The sequence below is a fragment of the Lepidochelys kempii genome, chromosome 1 (assembly GCF_965140265.1).
Source record: "Lepidochelys kempii isolate rLepKem1 chromosome 1, rLepKem1.hap2, whole genome shotgun sequence".
In the NCBI taxonomy this organism is placed as follows: Eukaryota; Metazoa; Chordata; order Testudines; family Cheloniidae; genus Lepidochelys; species Lepidochelys kempii.
This window is the reverse complement of record NC_133256.1, coordinates 109,483,955-109,500,490: the sequence shown is the minus strand read 5'-3', so window position 1 is coordinate 109,500,490 and position 16,536 is coordinate 109,483,955. Positions and strand designations below refer to the sequence as shown.

Below are 16,536 nucleotides of genomic sequence, written 5' to 3'. Positions count from 1 at the left end.
ATATGAAGCCTCCAGAGTTGTCCCATCCAGGTCCATGACCCATCACTGGCACAGTTAACGGTCTCTTCATTGTCCCTGAACAAATTCAGTGATGCCCAGCTCTCCTTTAATGCCTGAGGATTTCAAGGCCTTCAAGGACCCCCTGTGATGTGTGGCTGCTTCCTTGAGCATCCAGAGGGAGTTCTTGCAGGAGAACATCTGTAATTTGCTAGACCCCATGGAGAGTGACTCTCCCCATTAATGATGCGCACCTGGAACCTGGAAAGGTTCTTTGGAGCACGCCAGCTTTGGTGCCACCGAGGGGAATGCTACTTTGTCCCGACGCTGGGATTTGAGGGGTTTTACTTCCACTTTACCCCATATCCCTGGTCATAACCGCTGGGAGAAACACAGCCCAGCAGGGCAAATTTAAGTCCACTCCTCAGGACAAGGACTCTAAATGACTGGACTAAATGGTAGAAAGATCTATAACTCCTCTTCCCTGCCAATGTTGTTTGATAACCAGCAGGAATTGTTGTCCAAGTACAACTTGTAAATTGGACAGCTACGTCTAAGTTTACAAACCACCTGCCTGAAGCCTCCAAGGAGAAATTTCGAGTGATTATTACCAAAGGCTGCTTGGTAGCGAAGATGTCACTGCAGTGTGTGCTTGACGTGGCCGACACTTTGGCCAGAGTGATGACTTCAGCCGTGACCATGAGAAGGGCATCCTGGCTGCACAGTTTGGGTATTTCTCCTGCGGTGCAGCAGGCAATAGAAGATTTGCCCTTCAACAGTCGGGTGCTTTTTCAGACAAAACCGATGAACCTTTGCACTCCTTCAAGGATTCTAGCGCTACTCTATGTTCCTTGGGGGTGTTTATGCTGGTGGCCAAAATGTGCCATTACAGCACCCAGCAACAGTGCCAGCAGCAGCACTGCCCTCAACACCCCTTTGGGCAATCTTCCTCTCCCCTGAGTCAGCAGTACTACCTAGAAAAGGACATATGTCCCAAATGGGGGCATTCCAGCTCTGGGTTCTGCCAGTCAACGTGACCTATGCCAGCACCCCCAAGCATCAAGTGTGACTCCTTTTTCCAGTTGGGACTTCAATTATCTCGTTTCCCTGTTTTTCTTCTCCCCCTCCCCCCCCCACCATTTGGGGCCTGCTTTCTCAATGTTTGGGGCCTGATTACCACCCACAGCTGGTTCCTAAGAATTGTCAGATCAGGCTACGCTATCCAGTTCCTCTTCACCTTTCCTCCCCACACTCCCTCCCAGTCTCTCTTCAGGGATTCCTCTCACAGGATACTGCTCCTTGAGCAGGTCCAATCTCTACTGGTTCTGGGAGCAGTGGAAGAAATTCCTCTGGTGCACCAGCGTCAAGGTTTTTATTTCTGGTTCTTTCTGGTTCCCAAATCCAAAAGGAGGGGCAGATCTACTTTTGACCTATGCAGCTTTATCATATATATAGGATACATGAAGCTCTGAATGCTAACCCTGTCAACTATCCTCCTGGGTTGACTCAATGACTGGTTTGCTGCTCTGGACCTTCAGGATGCTTATTTTCATGTGGTGATCCTCCCAAGCCACAGAAGATTCCTCTAGTTCATTGTGGCAAACCATCATTTTCAATACATAGTCCTCCCCTTCAGTCTGTCTTCTGTCCCTGGGTTTTTAACCAAATGTATGATCATGCTGATGGCAGACCTCAGGAACAAGGGAACCCATGTCTTCCTGTATCTTGACAACTGGTTACTAAGGGACAGGTCCAGAGAAAATATTCTCATGTACCCATTACGCTGTGCTTGCTTGACCATCTGAGTCTCATCCTAAACAGTGGGAAGTCAACATTTGTCACCATTCAGAAAATTGAGTTCACTAAGGCCCTAATAGACTCTACACATTTGAGAGGTTTTTTTGACAACTGACGATTCTCAGACCACTTGTCACTTTTGTTTTGGGGTCTACAGTTTCAGCCTTCCAAGACAGTTTGCACATGTCTGAGGCTCTTATATCACACTCAGGTGGTTCAATTTGCCTTCTTCCTCTTCAAATGTGGCTCAGGACAGTTTACTCTTCAACCCGTCGCCCCTTAGTCTGCCTCCCTTTGTTGATCCTGGGCTCCTTCCAGTGATGGATGGTTCAAAGGAATGTATGTCAGGGCATTCCCTTTGTCTGGCTCTTAATAACCAGGACTGTGGTCACCAACACCTCTCTGATAGGTTGGGGAACACATCTGGTTCCACTGAATGTTCAGCATCTGTGATCGGAGCAGGATGCTCCACGGCATATCAACATCATAATGCATGTCACATTTTTCTAGACCACACCAGAGGCTCAGTGGTTCACATACTTAGCGACATTACCATTGCTGTGTATTATTTGAGCAGGCGACAGGGAACACACTCCAGAGTGTTCTGCGAAGAGGCAACCAGGCTGTGGCAGTTCTACATCAAGTAGAGTATCACTCTGATAGCTGATAACTCGCCTGGAGCCCAGAACCATCTCATGGACCATTTCAGCAGGAATTTTAACCTGAGTCACAAGTGGTCTATGAAGCCCAGTATTCTGCAAATCAACTTCACAGCTTGGGGGCAGCCTGACAATCAACCTATTCATTACAAGAGAAAACAGGAAATGCTGTCTCTTCTACTCTCAAGGTGATACAAAGGATTTTCCAGCTTCTCTGTGTGCTGCAAACACTGATCAGCACTGAGGCACTGTCCAGCATCAATAGTACTGATCTGTCACCATTAGCTGAAGGAGAGAAAGATCGAATTTGGGGTTTATGTAAATTAGTGAAATTGGACTGGTGACAGTGAAACATAATGTTAAGGTACATATAAGTGTGTGTGTGTATATATATATATATTTGGTAATTATAAGGATTTAGATCGTTAATAAAGAAAGTTTTAAGCAGTTACAGCTAGAGAAAGCAAGATGGTGGTCGCAAGAAACCAAAGCTGTGAAAACCAAAATGGAGGCCTTAGAACGATTCAGCCAATAGCAGCAAGAAGGCTGGTTGGGGTGAAATAAAGGTCACTCCAGAAACCTGAAGAGTGGGGTCAATTAGGCAGAACACAGGTCTTCAAACAGGTCCATCTTTAAAGCGCAGGTTTTCAATCAGGTCCAACTTTGATTGACAGAGAGAGGGCTCAAAGCTGATCGGCTGATAATGATAGGGATTGAAGAAACAACCAATCAGAACAGATCAAAATCTGTATATAAGGCAAGGAGCTGAGAGGCTTTAGTTAGTTTGTCTGTGAAAGTGGAAAAGTACCTGTATCTGTGTGGGAAAAAAGAATCATAGCGGATAGAAACGGGAGAGAAGGAAGTCCACTAAAAAAGCTAAATCATTATGTATCAGTAAGCGGTGGAAAAACAGCAGCAATAACAATGCCATTTTGACAGAACAGAAGGAACAGTCAGAGGGAAGGGGGAAGATATCAAAGTAGAAAGCATAATGACTCCAATATACATATAAGGTAATATGTAAATGTGTATGTATGGGATGTTAAAGCTGGATGATTGTGTATGTATACTTTGTTGTTATATGTATAGTTTTAATGTTTAAGAACTTGCTGTCAGCCTCCTCTGTGTGACTGGCCATCCCATATAGAATGCAATCACTTAAAGCTGTTTTCCAATTGTAGGATATTGCAATTTTGCATACTTTAATGTGCATCTGTGCTAACAGAATTTTATACCTTTGTTAAGAAAACATGTGGTTTATTTCTTTAGTATATGTTTTAGATCTGCCATGTTTTCCTAATATTATTATGTGTTTTAGAGTTATTGTATTAGGAAATATTGCATTAAATAAAGGTTACTTTTGTTTTTGAAGGATTACTATCTGAGTGTAAATCCTTTCAGCGGAAGGCTGTATCCGGGTCCTCCTGGGGGTTAACAGATCTAGTCTGTTTTGGGGAGTCCTCCAAAGGTCAGAGAGAAACCCTCTGGTAAAACCCTGGCAATTCCTCTGGGGCAGGCAAACCCCTTTAACCTACCAAAACCAGACAAATTGAGGATTGAGTTACAAATGTAGGCAGGCCATTATAAGGGAGCCTGGAGTCTGATCTTGGGGGTTACAGAGGGGGCCCTCAGTCCAGCCTCTCTGATCAACACCTTCCAAATCAGGTGGCAATCAACACTCCTCTATGCTTTACCTCTGATCCTATCATTCCACAAGTCATCCTCAAGCCGAAAGTGGATTGGGTCAAGCTCATCCTCATTGCCCTGGCATGACCAAGGAGGCAGTGTTGGTTTTCTGATCTTCTCATGTTGTCATTCAGCCTCCCATATCTTTTTCTCTCCATCCTAACCCACTCACACAGAATCACAGTTTCAATTTGTATCCTGCGCTCAGCTCCCTGCATCTCACTGCAAGGCTGCTCAGTAATTGAATGAAGAGGAAGAGCAATGTTTGCCAGCTGCTTGACAGGTCCTACTCAATACCAGAATAGCCTATTAGGCAAAATGGAAGTGGTTTTCAATGTGACCTTGGCCCATGGAATTCAGCTGATGCTGGCTTGCATCCAGGACATCTTGGAGAACTTGCTGCATCCTCAGTCATGGGGCCTTATGCTTAGCTCATGGAAGGTGCATCTGGAAATGATCTCAAGGTTTCATCTACCTATTCACGGGAGAGCAGTATTTTCCAGTGGTAACAAGATTCTTAAAAGGAATTTTTCATCTCCATCTGCCAGGGCAAGAACCAGTTCCTTTTTGGGATCTTAATACAGTCTCAGCAGCTCTGATGGGACCTCTGGTCGAGCCTGTCAGTCATTTTGTCACTTTCCTTTCCTTGTGTCAAAAGGACAGCATTCCTGGTGGTGATAACATCTGCAAGGAGAGTCTGAGAATTACAGGCTTTGATGGCAGAGCCTCCTTATACGCAGTTGTCCAAAGACTAAGCGACATTGCAGCTGTAATCAACATTTATGTCTAGAGAAGTCTCTCAGTTTCATTTGAACCAGGTGGTATATTTACCTGTTTTATTTCCTAAGCCACATTCATCCCTGGAAGAGCAGCACCTTCACAGGTTAGACATCAGATGACATCTATCCTTCTAGACTAAACCCTGTCATGCTTTGCCTCATCTACTTGTGTTGTACGTGGACTGTGTGAAGGGCTAGGCAGCCTTTCTACGAGAGCACAAGCTACGTCAATGGCGTTCTTAAGTGACATCTCAATACTGGACATTTGCAGGGCTGCCAAATGATCGTCCATACATACAATTACAAACCATTTAGGAATCACCCCTCTGCACGATGGACAACGTTTGAACCTTGGTGAGGGCATCACCAGGGAAAACACTTAGTATTAGTTAGCTTAGTTAAGAGTACTAACTATACGCAACTAGAACAACTAAGTAAAAAATTGAGGGATTGTGAGGTTGCAAACACACATTTCTTAGCCCATGTTTTGAACATCTAAAAATATAGAAGAAAGATTTTTTAAAAATCCAATTTACATGTCACTATTTATGCTCCTTACTTGCCTTTGAATTGCCTGTCTGCTTGGGACAATGAAAATCAGTTTCACTTTGATCTTCTTAGATTGCAATGCTTAGGTTTCAAATACTGTAGGAGACCATTTGTTTACAAAAATCAGCCACTTCACTGGATTTTTATTTAATTGTCTTAAATTAAATTTTGGGCTAAGTTTGAATTGATAGCATCCCTTTAATAATTACATTATTTTATAGTTTGTTTACAGGATTCCTTGGTAGCATATACTAAAGCTATAAAAATACAAGTCATTTTCTTACTTATAAAGGTCAGGCTGAGGTTGTTCACATTCAATGGTAGCGTGCAGTGCATCGATATCTTGTTCATTATGAAATGCCTTTGTATCTTGAACAGCACGGTAAGTCTAGAATGAATGAAAAAGGTGTAACAAAAATAATAAGCCAAAACACATGCGGTGACCAAGTTATGTATGTAATTAAAAGAAGGGCCATGAAGTAGGTAAATTTTTCATATTTTGTGCTAGACTGTCAAGAGCCACGTAATCCTGATTCTTGTTAAAAAATATGCACTTCCAAATATAGATATGGAATTTTCCTCTGCCTGTCATAACTCACAGATTGATTCAGTTTTCTTTGCAGTATGAACTCTCTTTTCCTCTAATCTAAGCAGCCCAAATTTTTAAGTGAAATATTTTTGCTTTCTCTTAACCTTTTACCTATTAACCTTTTACATAATAGGTGCATGCCTCAGTGCCCCCAATCCTGCACAAATCAGTATTGCACGTATGTATACACATGCACAACACTAGCTTGTGCTTCACCTCTGAGTGCCCATGTTGGGCGCATACAAAAGTGCAAGTACACATAAGCAAGCACCAGTTAGGAAATTCCTCATAAAATGGCTCAATGGTACAGAAGTAAGTTAATGATAGCTTAAATGAAAAAAAAAAATCACACAAACCAATATTTTGTTTACACTATTATATAGGATGTTACTGTGCATTGTATGCAAAAAAGTTTGTAATAGCATTTTTAAAATAAAAAAATATAGTATTTTATTACTTTATGACTAGATTCACCATCCAAACTAGCTGTTGTAACAAAACATGTTCCATCCCTTCTGCTGCTTGACAGAAATATTAAGTCACATGGGAATGTTTCATCTTCTTTTACCATCACAATGTCTCCAACCTAAAAAAAATAGAAAAGAAAACATGTTTATCATTAGTTAAATAGCCCAAAGATCAGATTCCAAGGATGAAATCCTTCTTCCATCGAAGTCTATGGAAAAATTTTCATTGACTTTAATAGGGCTGAGATTTCATCACAAGACTAAGGAACTGCAGATACAATTCTCAAAAGAAGTACTACATCCTGTAAGACAATAAATAATACTTAGCACTGGGATAGTATCTATCCTCTGAGGATCTCAAAAGTACTTTGAGATCCTCAAAGGGCAGATTATTTTATTAAGCCTTACAACATCCCTTTTAGATATACACATGTATGGTATTATCCCTATTTTACAGATAAAAACACTGAGGCACAGATAGGTTACACCAGAGGTCGGCAACCTTCAGCACACGACCCATCAGGGTAATCTGCTGGCGGGCCGCAAGACATTTAGTTTACGTTGACAATCTGCAAGTACAGCCACCCACAGCACCCATTGGCTAGGAACGATGAACCACAGCCACTGGGAGCTGTTGGGGCCATGCCTGTGGATGGTCAACATAAACCAAATGTCTCGTGGCCTGCCAGTGGATTACCCCGATGGACCGCGTGAGGAAGGTTGCCAACCCCGGGTTACACAATGAGCCAAGTCAGAAGTGTGACTCTGGAGTCTGACTCTATGCCGAAACTGGGGGTGACCCAGTATCACTGGCTGTTGATATTGAGCTGGTTGAAAAAATTTGAAGTTCGGTTTTTTTTAATTGAAAGAAATTTTTAGCAAAAGTTTTCATGAAAAGTTCATCTCATCTCCCATCCATATTGGTGTCCAGTAAATTAATTCAGATTTCTGTAACCATAACTGATACTTTCATAGACCTTGTCAACAAGACTATAGGCTTCTTATAGAGTGCTATCGTTCAACAAACCAGCTCCCACAGTCAAAGATTATTTTAAAGATTTTTTCCCCCCATAGAGGCAGCTTCTGATATATAATTTTATACTCAAATTTAAGTACAGCAGGTCAAAGAAGGTCAAAAAATTGTAAGAATTTAGTCAGGGGGCTGTAAAAATATCAAAGGTTCAATGAAAAATATAAAAAAAATAAATTTTGGAATTTTGACGAGCTAAACATTCGACTAGTGTGGATTTCTTGGGTTGCCTACTTTATCATGTTAAGATGTCCTTGTCTAAATAGTTTTCTAGTTAATCTTTCCTCTTGTCAGAAGGATTTAGTGTGGTCACAATGAATTTCATAACAGAAAATTATGACAGTAAAGACTGAATTTTGACATCACCAAAACAAACTTTTAGGAGGTGAGCAATTCTAACGATACACAAATATTTTGGTAATTGACAAGGACCAAGTAAGTATAAAAGTAAAAATCAAGACAGTTTAGGTAGTACTTCATAAAATGTATTTTTACATTTCCCAGATTATGGAAGGAATTCCAAATGAATTAGCTCAGCTGCCTACCCAACTTCTGTATCTGCCGAGTATTGAGGTGTATCACACTAATTTATATGTTGGTGCCAAGGCGTAATAAATCTAGAATCCTTGTATCCTCCATTTTGTTTGTGTGTGTGTCTGACCATATGGCTATGGTCTCTGTTGCCTCCTCCTTTCTTTGTCTTCAATGCATCCAAAGGGTCTCTAAAATAGATTTCTTAGACTTTTTTGTCAGTAGTTTTTGGACCCAATCTGCTGCTTCAAAACCATGAACCCTTTTGAGTAGTCACTGACAAGCTTGCCTGCTGAGGATTCAAGCAGTAAAACTCAGGAATGAATGAGCATAATCCACACTGACACTTTTTCTATAGGGTTCCAGCTTGCCACTGAAGGTATTTTAAAATCATAAAGAGAATGTATGCAGGAAATTCATAAAGATTGGTTTCTTGAGTTCCAAGAGTCGCAGACTACAAATAAAATGTATTGATTCTAGCAAGGGTTCACTCTGCAATCCATAGCATACAAAAAACTTGAGTTGATCTAGGAAACTGAGCAACCTGTAATAAGAACCTGCCAAAATGTGAATGATTAATAATTAAACTTATCCTAGTATTAATTCAAGAAGGGAAAACACAAGAGTTAGAAAGGTAAAAATAAAGCTCAGCAACAGGAAGCCTGTTAACCAAAATTGTTAAGTGCACCTCTGATTTCATTTACCAGTGCACTGGCGAAAAGAGGACTTTCCCTTTTAGTAACTTTTTTCTTTTGTTTATACTTATGTTGAGCAAAATTTCAATTAGTGTACTACAAACTACTAATTTTTCTACTGTTCTTTTTGATTTGGGCTGAATCATTATTAAAGTGAATACAGTTAGTATTAAATATGTATGTCCTAGATTTATGATACAGTCATTAGGCTGCAAAATTAAGGAACTAGCCTAAACAAGCTCTTTGATACAAACACACAGTCATATAAAGGCACGGAGTGAACTGTGAAAAGAAGGAATATTAAGAACATGTAAAGCACATTGGTCACAGACCTCTTATGACAAGAAAGTTGCAGAAGTCTACTACCTAGAAGACAAAGGAGTAATAACATCGATTTTCACCAAACAGTTAAGGAACAATAAAAATTAGGGCTGTCGATTAATCGCCGTTAACTTACGCGATTAACTCAAAAAAATTAATCGTGATTAATCTCAGTATTAATCACACTCTTAAACAATAGAATATCCACTGAAATTTATTAAATATTTTTGGATTTTTTTCTACATTTTCAAATGTATTTATTTTAATTACAACACGAATACAAAGTGTACAGTGCTCACTTTATATTGTTATTTTTTATTTTAAATATTTGCACTATAAAAATGATAATAGTATTTTTCAATTCACCTCATACAAGTACTGTAGTGCAATCTCTTTATCGTGAAAGTGCAATTTACAAATGTAGATTTTTTTTGTTACATAACTGCACTCAAAAATAAAACAGTGTAAAACTTTAGAGCCTACAAGTCCACTCAGTCCTACTTCTTGTTCAGCCAATCACTATGACGAACAAGTTTGTTCACATTTACAGGAGATAATGCTGCCACCTTCTTATATACAATGTCACCTGAAAATGAGAATAGGCGTTCACGTGGCACTTTTGTAACCAGCACTGCAAGGTATTTAAATGCCAGATATGCTAAACATTTGTATGCCCCTTCATGCTTCGACCACCATTCCAGAGGACATGCTTCCCTGCTGATATTGCTAGTTGAAAAAACAATGCGTTAATTAAATTTGTGACTCAACTCCTTAGGGGAGAATTGTACGTCTCCTGCTCTGTTTTACCAGCATTCTGCCACATAGTTCATGTTATAGTAGTCTCGGATGATGACCTAGCACATGCTGGTCATTTTAAGAACACTTTCATCGCAGATATGACAAAACGCAAAGAAGCTACCAATGTGAGATTTCTAAAGATAGCTATAGCACTCCTCCCAAGGTTTAAAAATCTGAAGTGCTTCCAAAATCTGAGAGGGACAAGGTATAGAGCATGTTTTCAGAAGTCTTAAAAAAAGCAACACTCCAATGCAGCAACTACAGAACTCGCACCACCAGAATTAAATGTGCTTATGTTTACAACAAACAAACAGTGAATTATATTTATACTGAAAATGGTAGCAAGAGTAATTTTTTTTTGACTGTGAGGATTTAAGAATACCTGACTGGCACTAGAGCTACAGCTGCTTGTTTGAAAAGGGAAAGATGAAGAGACCCAAACGAACTGTGTGATAAGGATAAATGGTCTTAAAAAAAAAATACTAGGCTAGTGAAGAGATCAGAACACCAAATGGAAGGGTCACAAGGAATTTTGCCAAGAGCTCTGACAAGACAATTCTGGCAAAGTAAGAGGCACCAGGGAAAAAAAAACCAGGTATTCCAAAGAGATGCCCATCAATTGTTTCAAACTGTTGACATTCTGAAAATTAAAACCAGGTAGGCAAGTTGCTTTGCTTATGAGAATTTACAGACATTAGTTTCTGAAAATAATCCCCAAAATATCAGGGGTGCAGGTACAAAGGTAGAAATCTAAAGGAGAGGCTTTATGATGCTGAAAAGGTACAAAGCGAGGGTTGTATTCTGATTGGGCTGTGTCCTCTTTGGAAGGAGAGGAATTAGTCAATGAATTTTGCATCAAAACTGGATTAAGAGAGATATCTTGCTAATCATTTTTACTTTCCTAGAGAGAGAGAGAGAGAGAGAGAGAGAGAGATGAAAACAGAAGAAAAACCACGAGTGAAGGGCTGGAAGTTAAGAAGGAGATAATGAAAGGACCAAGGAGGGTAGAGAGACAACCCAGCATAGGGAATTAATAGGGGAGAACCTAGCAAAGCAAGGATGAGGAAGGAAATGCTATAGCTTTTAACAATATTTTATTCAGATTTAATCGTTTTAAAATATTTTTCTAAACTTTTATTTTCCATATTGATGTAGTGAATACTGTGATCTTGAGTGCTCTACATTTTTGTCTAATTTGTTTTGCAAGTGGGGAAAGCGGGGAGAGATCAGCCTGATCCCTAAAAAAACACCCTGTGTTAGTTGTTACTTACTCTTAATTTTCGGCTTTGCTTTCTAACCAGTTTGCCATGCTGAATGAAATGAACAGGGCACTGGTTCATTGCATTGTCTGCTTTATGTCGAAGCCAATCTTCATAACCCTAGAAAAAAGTGAAGTGGAATGGAATAAAGTTAAGGAAATGCAGCTAGCCACACTTTACATTGCAGTTGTAGATCAAAGCTTTCTTACAAAAATAGTTAAAGAATTTTCGATTACAAAATGATAATAAAAAGTAAAGCGTATCACTAAAATCTTCAATAGTTTAGTATTTAGCAAATCAGATGTGCTTAAATAACATAAGTGAAGATAATCTGATGGTGTGAGTAGGCTTTGTGAAAAAATGCAGAGCCACTTCTTGGTCTCTTGTGAATAATGGGTAAACTCCAGCTCAATTTCCACCACTCCTTGCCCAAGCGCTCTGAGGGGTCTCCTATAAGGGTGGCTACTCAGGAGACAAAGTGTGCAGAATGCATTTGGTAAGGTTGGGCTCAACATGAAGCGATTACAGGGCTGGAATGAACTACAAACTGGGGAGTTTCCCTGTTTGTTTTCTGATTACACTGAACTATTATTTGGTGTACACAATATACCAACCCTCCAGAATAAGTTTTGAGAAACTGACCTTGATGATGCTTATTTTGGTTGATGCATTATTTCACCAATTTATAAGGTTACATTAGAGAGGAACACATATAAATATGGTTGAGGATCTCAGCAATACAATGATAACTCTGCTTTCAAATCTGTATAGCCATATTATAAAATTTAAAAAATTAGTTTTACTATTTTATTAGTTTTTTAAAAAAAATAAATGGATCCTTTTTTGGGGAGGTCAAAGTTCCTCCTACTTCCCATCCTCCCAAAATCTCTCTTGCATTAATTCCACGGAAGCCCCTAATATACACAAGAAGATCAGATGCTAGAACTGATATTTAAACAGAGAGCTGACCTAAGCAGCTCTTTTGCTTTAAATTCCCTGGAAATTCCTAGACACAAGCAATAGGTGCCATATATCCAGGGGCAGAATTCAGCATATTGCTTATGATTAATGACAACTGGAAGATGCAACAACAGCTGCTAACAATATCAAGTGACATTTCACCCCACAGATTTTCCATTCTTTTTATGAGAAAGGGTAACTTCAAGCTTATAAAGGATTTTCTGTGGCTGTATTTATTTTTTTTTTATTTTTAGAAATGCACCCATTACATGTGTGCAGGAGCATACACACAAATTAAAAAGCAATTTTACATGTCAACCAAATATGAAAAGATAACTCCAAAATCCAGCTGAAGACACAAATATACCCCAGCAATGGGAGCAATCAAAATGCTGCTGTTTGTAATTTCTTTACTAACTAATGAATGAGAAAAGGCCAGATGACCTTTAGATCCACTGAAGGTCATACTCCACAGGCTTTGTTAGACCAGCAGGAAAAGCAAATTCCAGAGTCTATGGCCATCAATTTAAAACATCCTGCCCTAGTCGTCAGAAATTCCAATCAGCTAATCTCAATTGTTGTGTTAAAGAAACACAGTAGAACCTCAGAGTTATGAGGTTGACTGGTCAACCACACACCTCATTTGGAACCAGAAGTATGCAATCAGGTAGCAGCAGAGAGAGAGAAAAAAAAGCAAATACAGTACAGTACTGTGTTAAATGTAAATGATTAAAAATAAAGTTTAAAAAAAAAGATTTGACAAGATAAGGAAACGGTTTCTGTGCTTGTTTCATTTAAATTAAGACGGTGAAAAGCAGCATTTTTCTTCTATATAGTGTGATACAGCATGCCCAGAGGGCAGCATGAGGGTGATAGAGGAGAGATATGTAAGCCCCAGGATGATGAGAGCCTTATTCCCTGTAGAGGGAAGAGAGGTTGCTATAGATTAATTGGCACACCTGAAGCCAATTAGAGCACTTGAAGCCAGTCACCTGATAAAACCCCCCTGGCTCCAATCAGACAGTTGGAGGACTTGAAGCAGAGTGGTTTGGTATTGGAGCAGAGAGCAGCTTGAAGGGAAGCAGAGGAGAGTTTGGAGAAGTGCTGTGGTGGGCCAGAAGACCAAGACCCTAGGTAAAGGGAAACCTGGCTTGTGCAGAGCAGAGGGACTCCACAGACACAAGGGGTTGGGAGAAACCTGGTCCAAGCAGAGAAAGGGCAGGAAGCCCCAGAAGCTGAAGGGCCGGAGAGGGAAGTAGCCCAGGGAAAGGAATCACTAGTTCCAGTAGTTTGCTGCGATCCCTAGGGCCCCTGGGCTGGGACCCGGAGTAGAGGGCGGGCCTGAGTCCCTCCCTCTCCACTCCCCTTCTCTGGGATACTAGTGGGACAGTTAATACCCCAGATCTGGGGTGAGAAATGGAGCCCTGAACTCCCCCCACAAGAAGAGAGAGCGCGGGACCCATCATAGTAGTGCTGGTAATTTGCCACAATAGTAAAGTTTCAAAGCTGTATTAAGTGAATGTTCAGTTGTAAACTTTTGAAAGAACAACCATAATGTTCTGTTTGGAGTTATGAATGTTTCAGAGTTATGAACAACCTCCATTCCTGAGGTGTTAGTAACTCTGAGGTTCTACTGCAGGTGATTCCCCAGACACACAGAGCCTAAAAAACAGTGGGTTTAAAGGCTGGGATTTAAAATTTCATTGTAATTCAATGGGAGTTTTACTTTTAGTTTCCTTAGGCATGTTTGAAACTCCTTGCCTAAGAGAACAATATCACCATTTTGAATTGCACCCAGAAATGAATAGGGAACCAATGTAGCCTTTGGAGCCCTGTGTAACATGCTCCCAGCAGCTCACATGGGTATACAAGCGGCCCACAAAAGTCCACACCAGCTGTAGCTTCTGAGGGTAGTCACAAGGAGATACAAGTGTCGTGTTATGGGGAACACTTTGTAATAATCCAGTCTCTGAGTGTGGTCAAACCACAACGGAGTGTTAAAAATAATCCCCCAAATCTTAGAGCGGAAAAGCCACCCGTAAGAAGCTAGCTGCTGTGCTCCCCACAACCACCTAGTGTCAGCAAATACTGACTGTGACTGCAGAGTACGGTCAGTCATGCAGTGTGAAGGACTGAAAACGCTGCTGTTTGTAATTTCTTTTACAACTAATGAACGAGAAATTTGTAGAATAAGTATTCTCTGCATTCATCACTACCACATGACTTGAAACAACTACTGTGGTAGCCAGTTATCCCAGCACGACACAACTGAAGTTACTTTCTTTCTAGAGATCACAATTGGGGCAAGCCCAAATGTTGGCATGGAATATTGGAATAGAGAGGCCCCATTGCAAGCCAAGAAGTTTTGAACTGAAGGCTGACATATGAATCTCTCGATGTCCTATAATCTCCTCAACTTCTTTCTCTGAGCAAAGAATACTTGTGTTTGAAGAAGTTCAGAAAAATAACTGGCTAATTTCTGTACGAAGAGTGTTGACTCCTGGCACTTAGCAGATAGCATCACACAATTTTGAGCAGAAAGTGTTAATACAGAGTCTCAAACAATTGTACCCTCTGTTGTATCATGTTAGATGGAATATATTGGCCCAAAGAATTAAAGGTGTCAACATGGTCCTGTCACTGTCCAATATTAAACAGTGTTAAATAAGGTTAGGTAGACCGAGATCTTAGCCTGCTTAGTACCATGACAAACACATTACCTTTTTTTTAACCTTCTAATAAAGATGCAGAAAAGAAGGAAACAGTTAAAGTTTTGAAATGTGAAGTATTAAGTAGGGCTTTCGTTTTAACAACATTTTTTGTTCTCTTTCCCTTTTGCTGGAGAAAGTTTTAAGAAAGACATCCCACCAAAACGCACCATCCCCATCTGACAGTGTCTTAGAGGTATTAAAGTGGTAATAACGGCCCTTTTGGGGAAAAGAGAAGAAGTTAGTTGAGATGGTCTGGAGGTGGTGGTGGTGGTTGTGGTGTTAAAGTCTGATTCTGTTTCTTAGAAGACAAAACAAACACACACTCAAAAGGGGAGAGAAAAAAAACTATAAAAAGACAGAAAATGCAGGCTTCTGTCTCATGTTGACTTTAACTTGCACCTCACTGCTGAAAAAACAAAAGCATGGCATATTGTCTTATTAGCTACTCCAAGACTTGACAAACTTGTACTAGGACTGTTTAGGGCATTGCTTTTAGCTGCCTCCTTCTGGTCACAGGGTTATAGCAGTGCCATAAAACACAGTTTTAGCCAGCTAACCCAGATTCTTATTAGATAGAAGAAATAAGGTAGGGAAGGAAAAAAAACAATGTGCAGAGAGGCAGAAGGAAGTCTCACATCCCAGGTGATGGCTGGGATTTAGTCAGTCTCAATAGAGGGGGTGATGTCATTTTGGTCCCTCTCTCTGGCCTGACTTGGTCAGGACTTCTCTCGGGGTCAAGATGAAGGCCCAACTGTGTTACAGTGGATCCTGAGGTCTCAGGAAATGGAGTAGGTGACAGCTATGATGGTAAAGCTCACCCATTTCCTGATCTTCTGTCTCTTAGTCAGCGGTTGTTGGCAGCCCACTACCGCTAATTCTCCTCCAAAGTCTTTCTGAGGACCCCAAAAGATAGTAATTGGTAAAATAGCTCTTCCCTTCACTATTTTATCCACTAATTAAGCCTAATTTCCTATACGCCAATTCTGGTTAAATTGATTTCTGGTCCAACATTTTTCTTGTTTACCAGACATGATTTTTAACTCAGTCCTTGAATTATGTCAGTAGGCCTTTTTGTTCGGATTAATTCAATTGATCTCTCTTTCGCACCTTTTCCCAGCAACATTTGTTGTTCTAGGTTATTGTAACATTTTATGAACTTTTACTCACTTTTCACAATAGAGCTCACAATTAGGGTAAATTTGTAAGCCCAATTATCACAACACTTCTTTACTCTCTTCTCTCTCTATTGTTTGAATGAAACTGTTGGTGTCCTGATCTATGGCAGAATGCAGACTGGAGTCTGAATGGGAACAGGCTGAGCCAGTGTAATTGAAGATACGAAATTCTTACACAGATAAGTCATAGCATATATTCTGTGTAGGGTCCCCACTGATTTTACTGGGATTCTAGATACATGTACCAATCCACTCTAGCAGATACCATTGCAGTACTGGGGTCACAGAGTGACAAACTGCTGTAATCCACTCTCTATGGCAATATTAATTTAAAATATACAAAAGAGAAAGGGAAGGCTGACACAGTTCCATAATATTATAGTATTATTTTACTTAGATTAGGGGAACCTTTATTAGGATCTTCCAAGCTACATTGATATGGCAAGTATTGACTTACTTGAATTTTATTATTTTAGTTTTATAGATAATTTTTAAATATACTTGAAGCATTATTATATAGTATCCATTAAATC

General features: G+C 40.0%; 1 protein-coding gene across 6 annotated transcripts in view; it reads right to left on the bottom strand.

Moving 5' to 3' along the window:
- The window catches only part of ATP11A (ATPase phospholipid transporting 11A), a 225,544-nt gene that overhangs the window by 76,831 nt on the left and 132,177 nt on the right, over positions 1 to 16,536 (bottom strand). For 3 of the 6 annotated variants that reach the window (XM_073350104.1, XM_073350124.1, XM_073350134.1), the window contains 4 exons: positions 15,647 to 15,721; positions 11,170 to 11,277; positions 6,514 to 6,642; positions 5,752 to 5,855 (listed from right to left, as the gene is read on the bottom strand). In XM_073350104.1, the coding sequence (XP_073206205.1) occupies positions 5,752 to 5,855; positions 6,514 to 6,642; positions 11,170 to 11,277; positions 15,647 to 15,721 (416 nt within the window). The remainder of the gene's footprint in view (positions 1 to 5,751; positions 5,856 to 6,513; positions 6,643 to 11,169; positions 11,278 to 15,646; positions 15,722 to 16,536) is intronic. The other 3 variants (XM_073350114.1, XM_073350141.1, XM_073350151.1) reach the window with 1 other exon arrangement.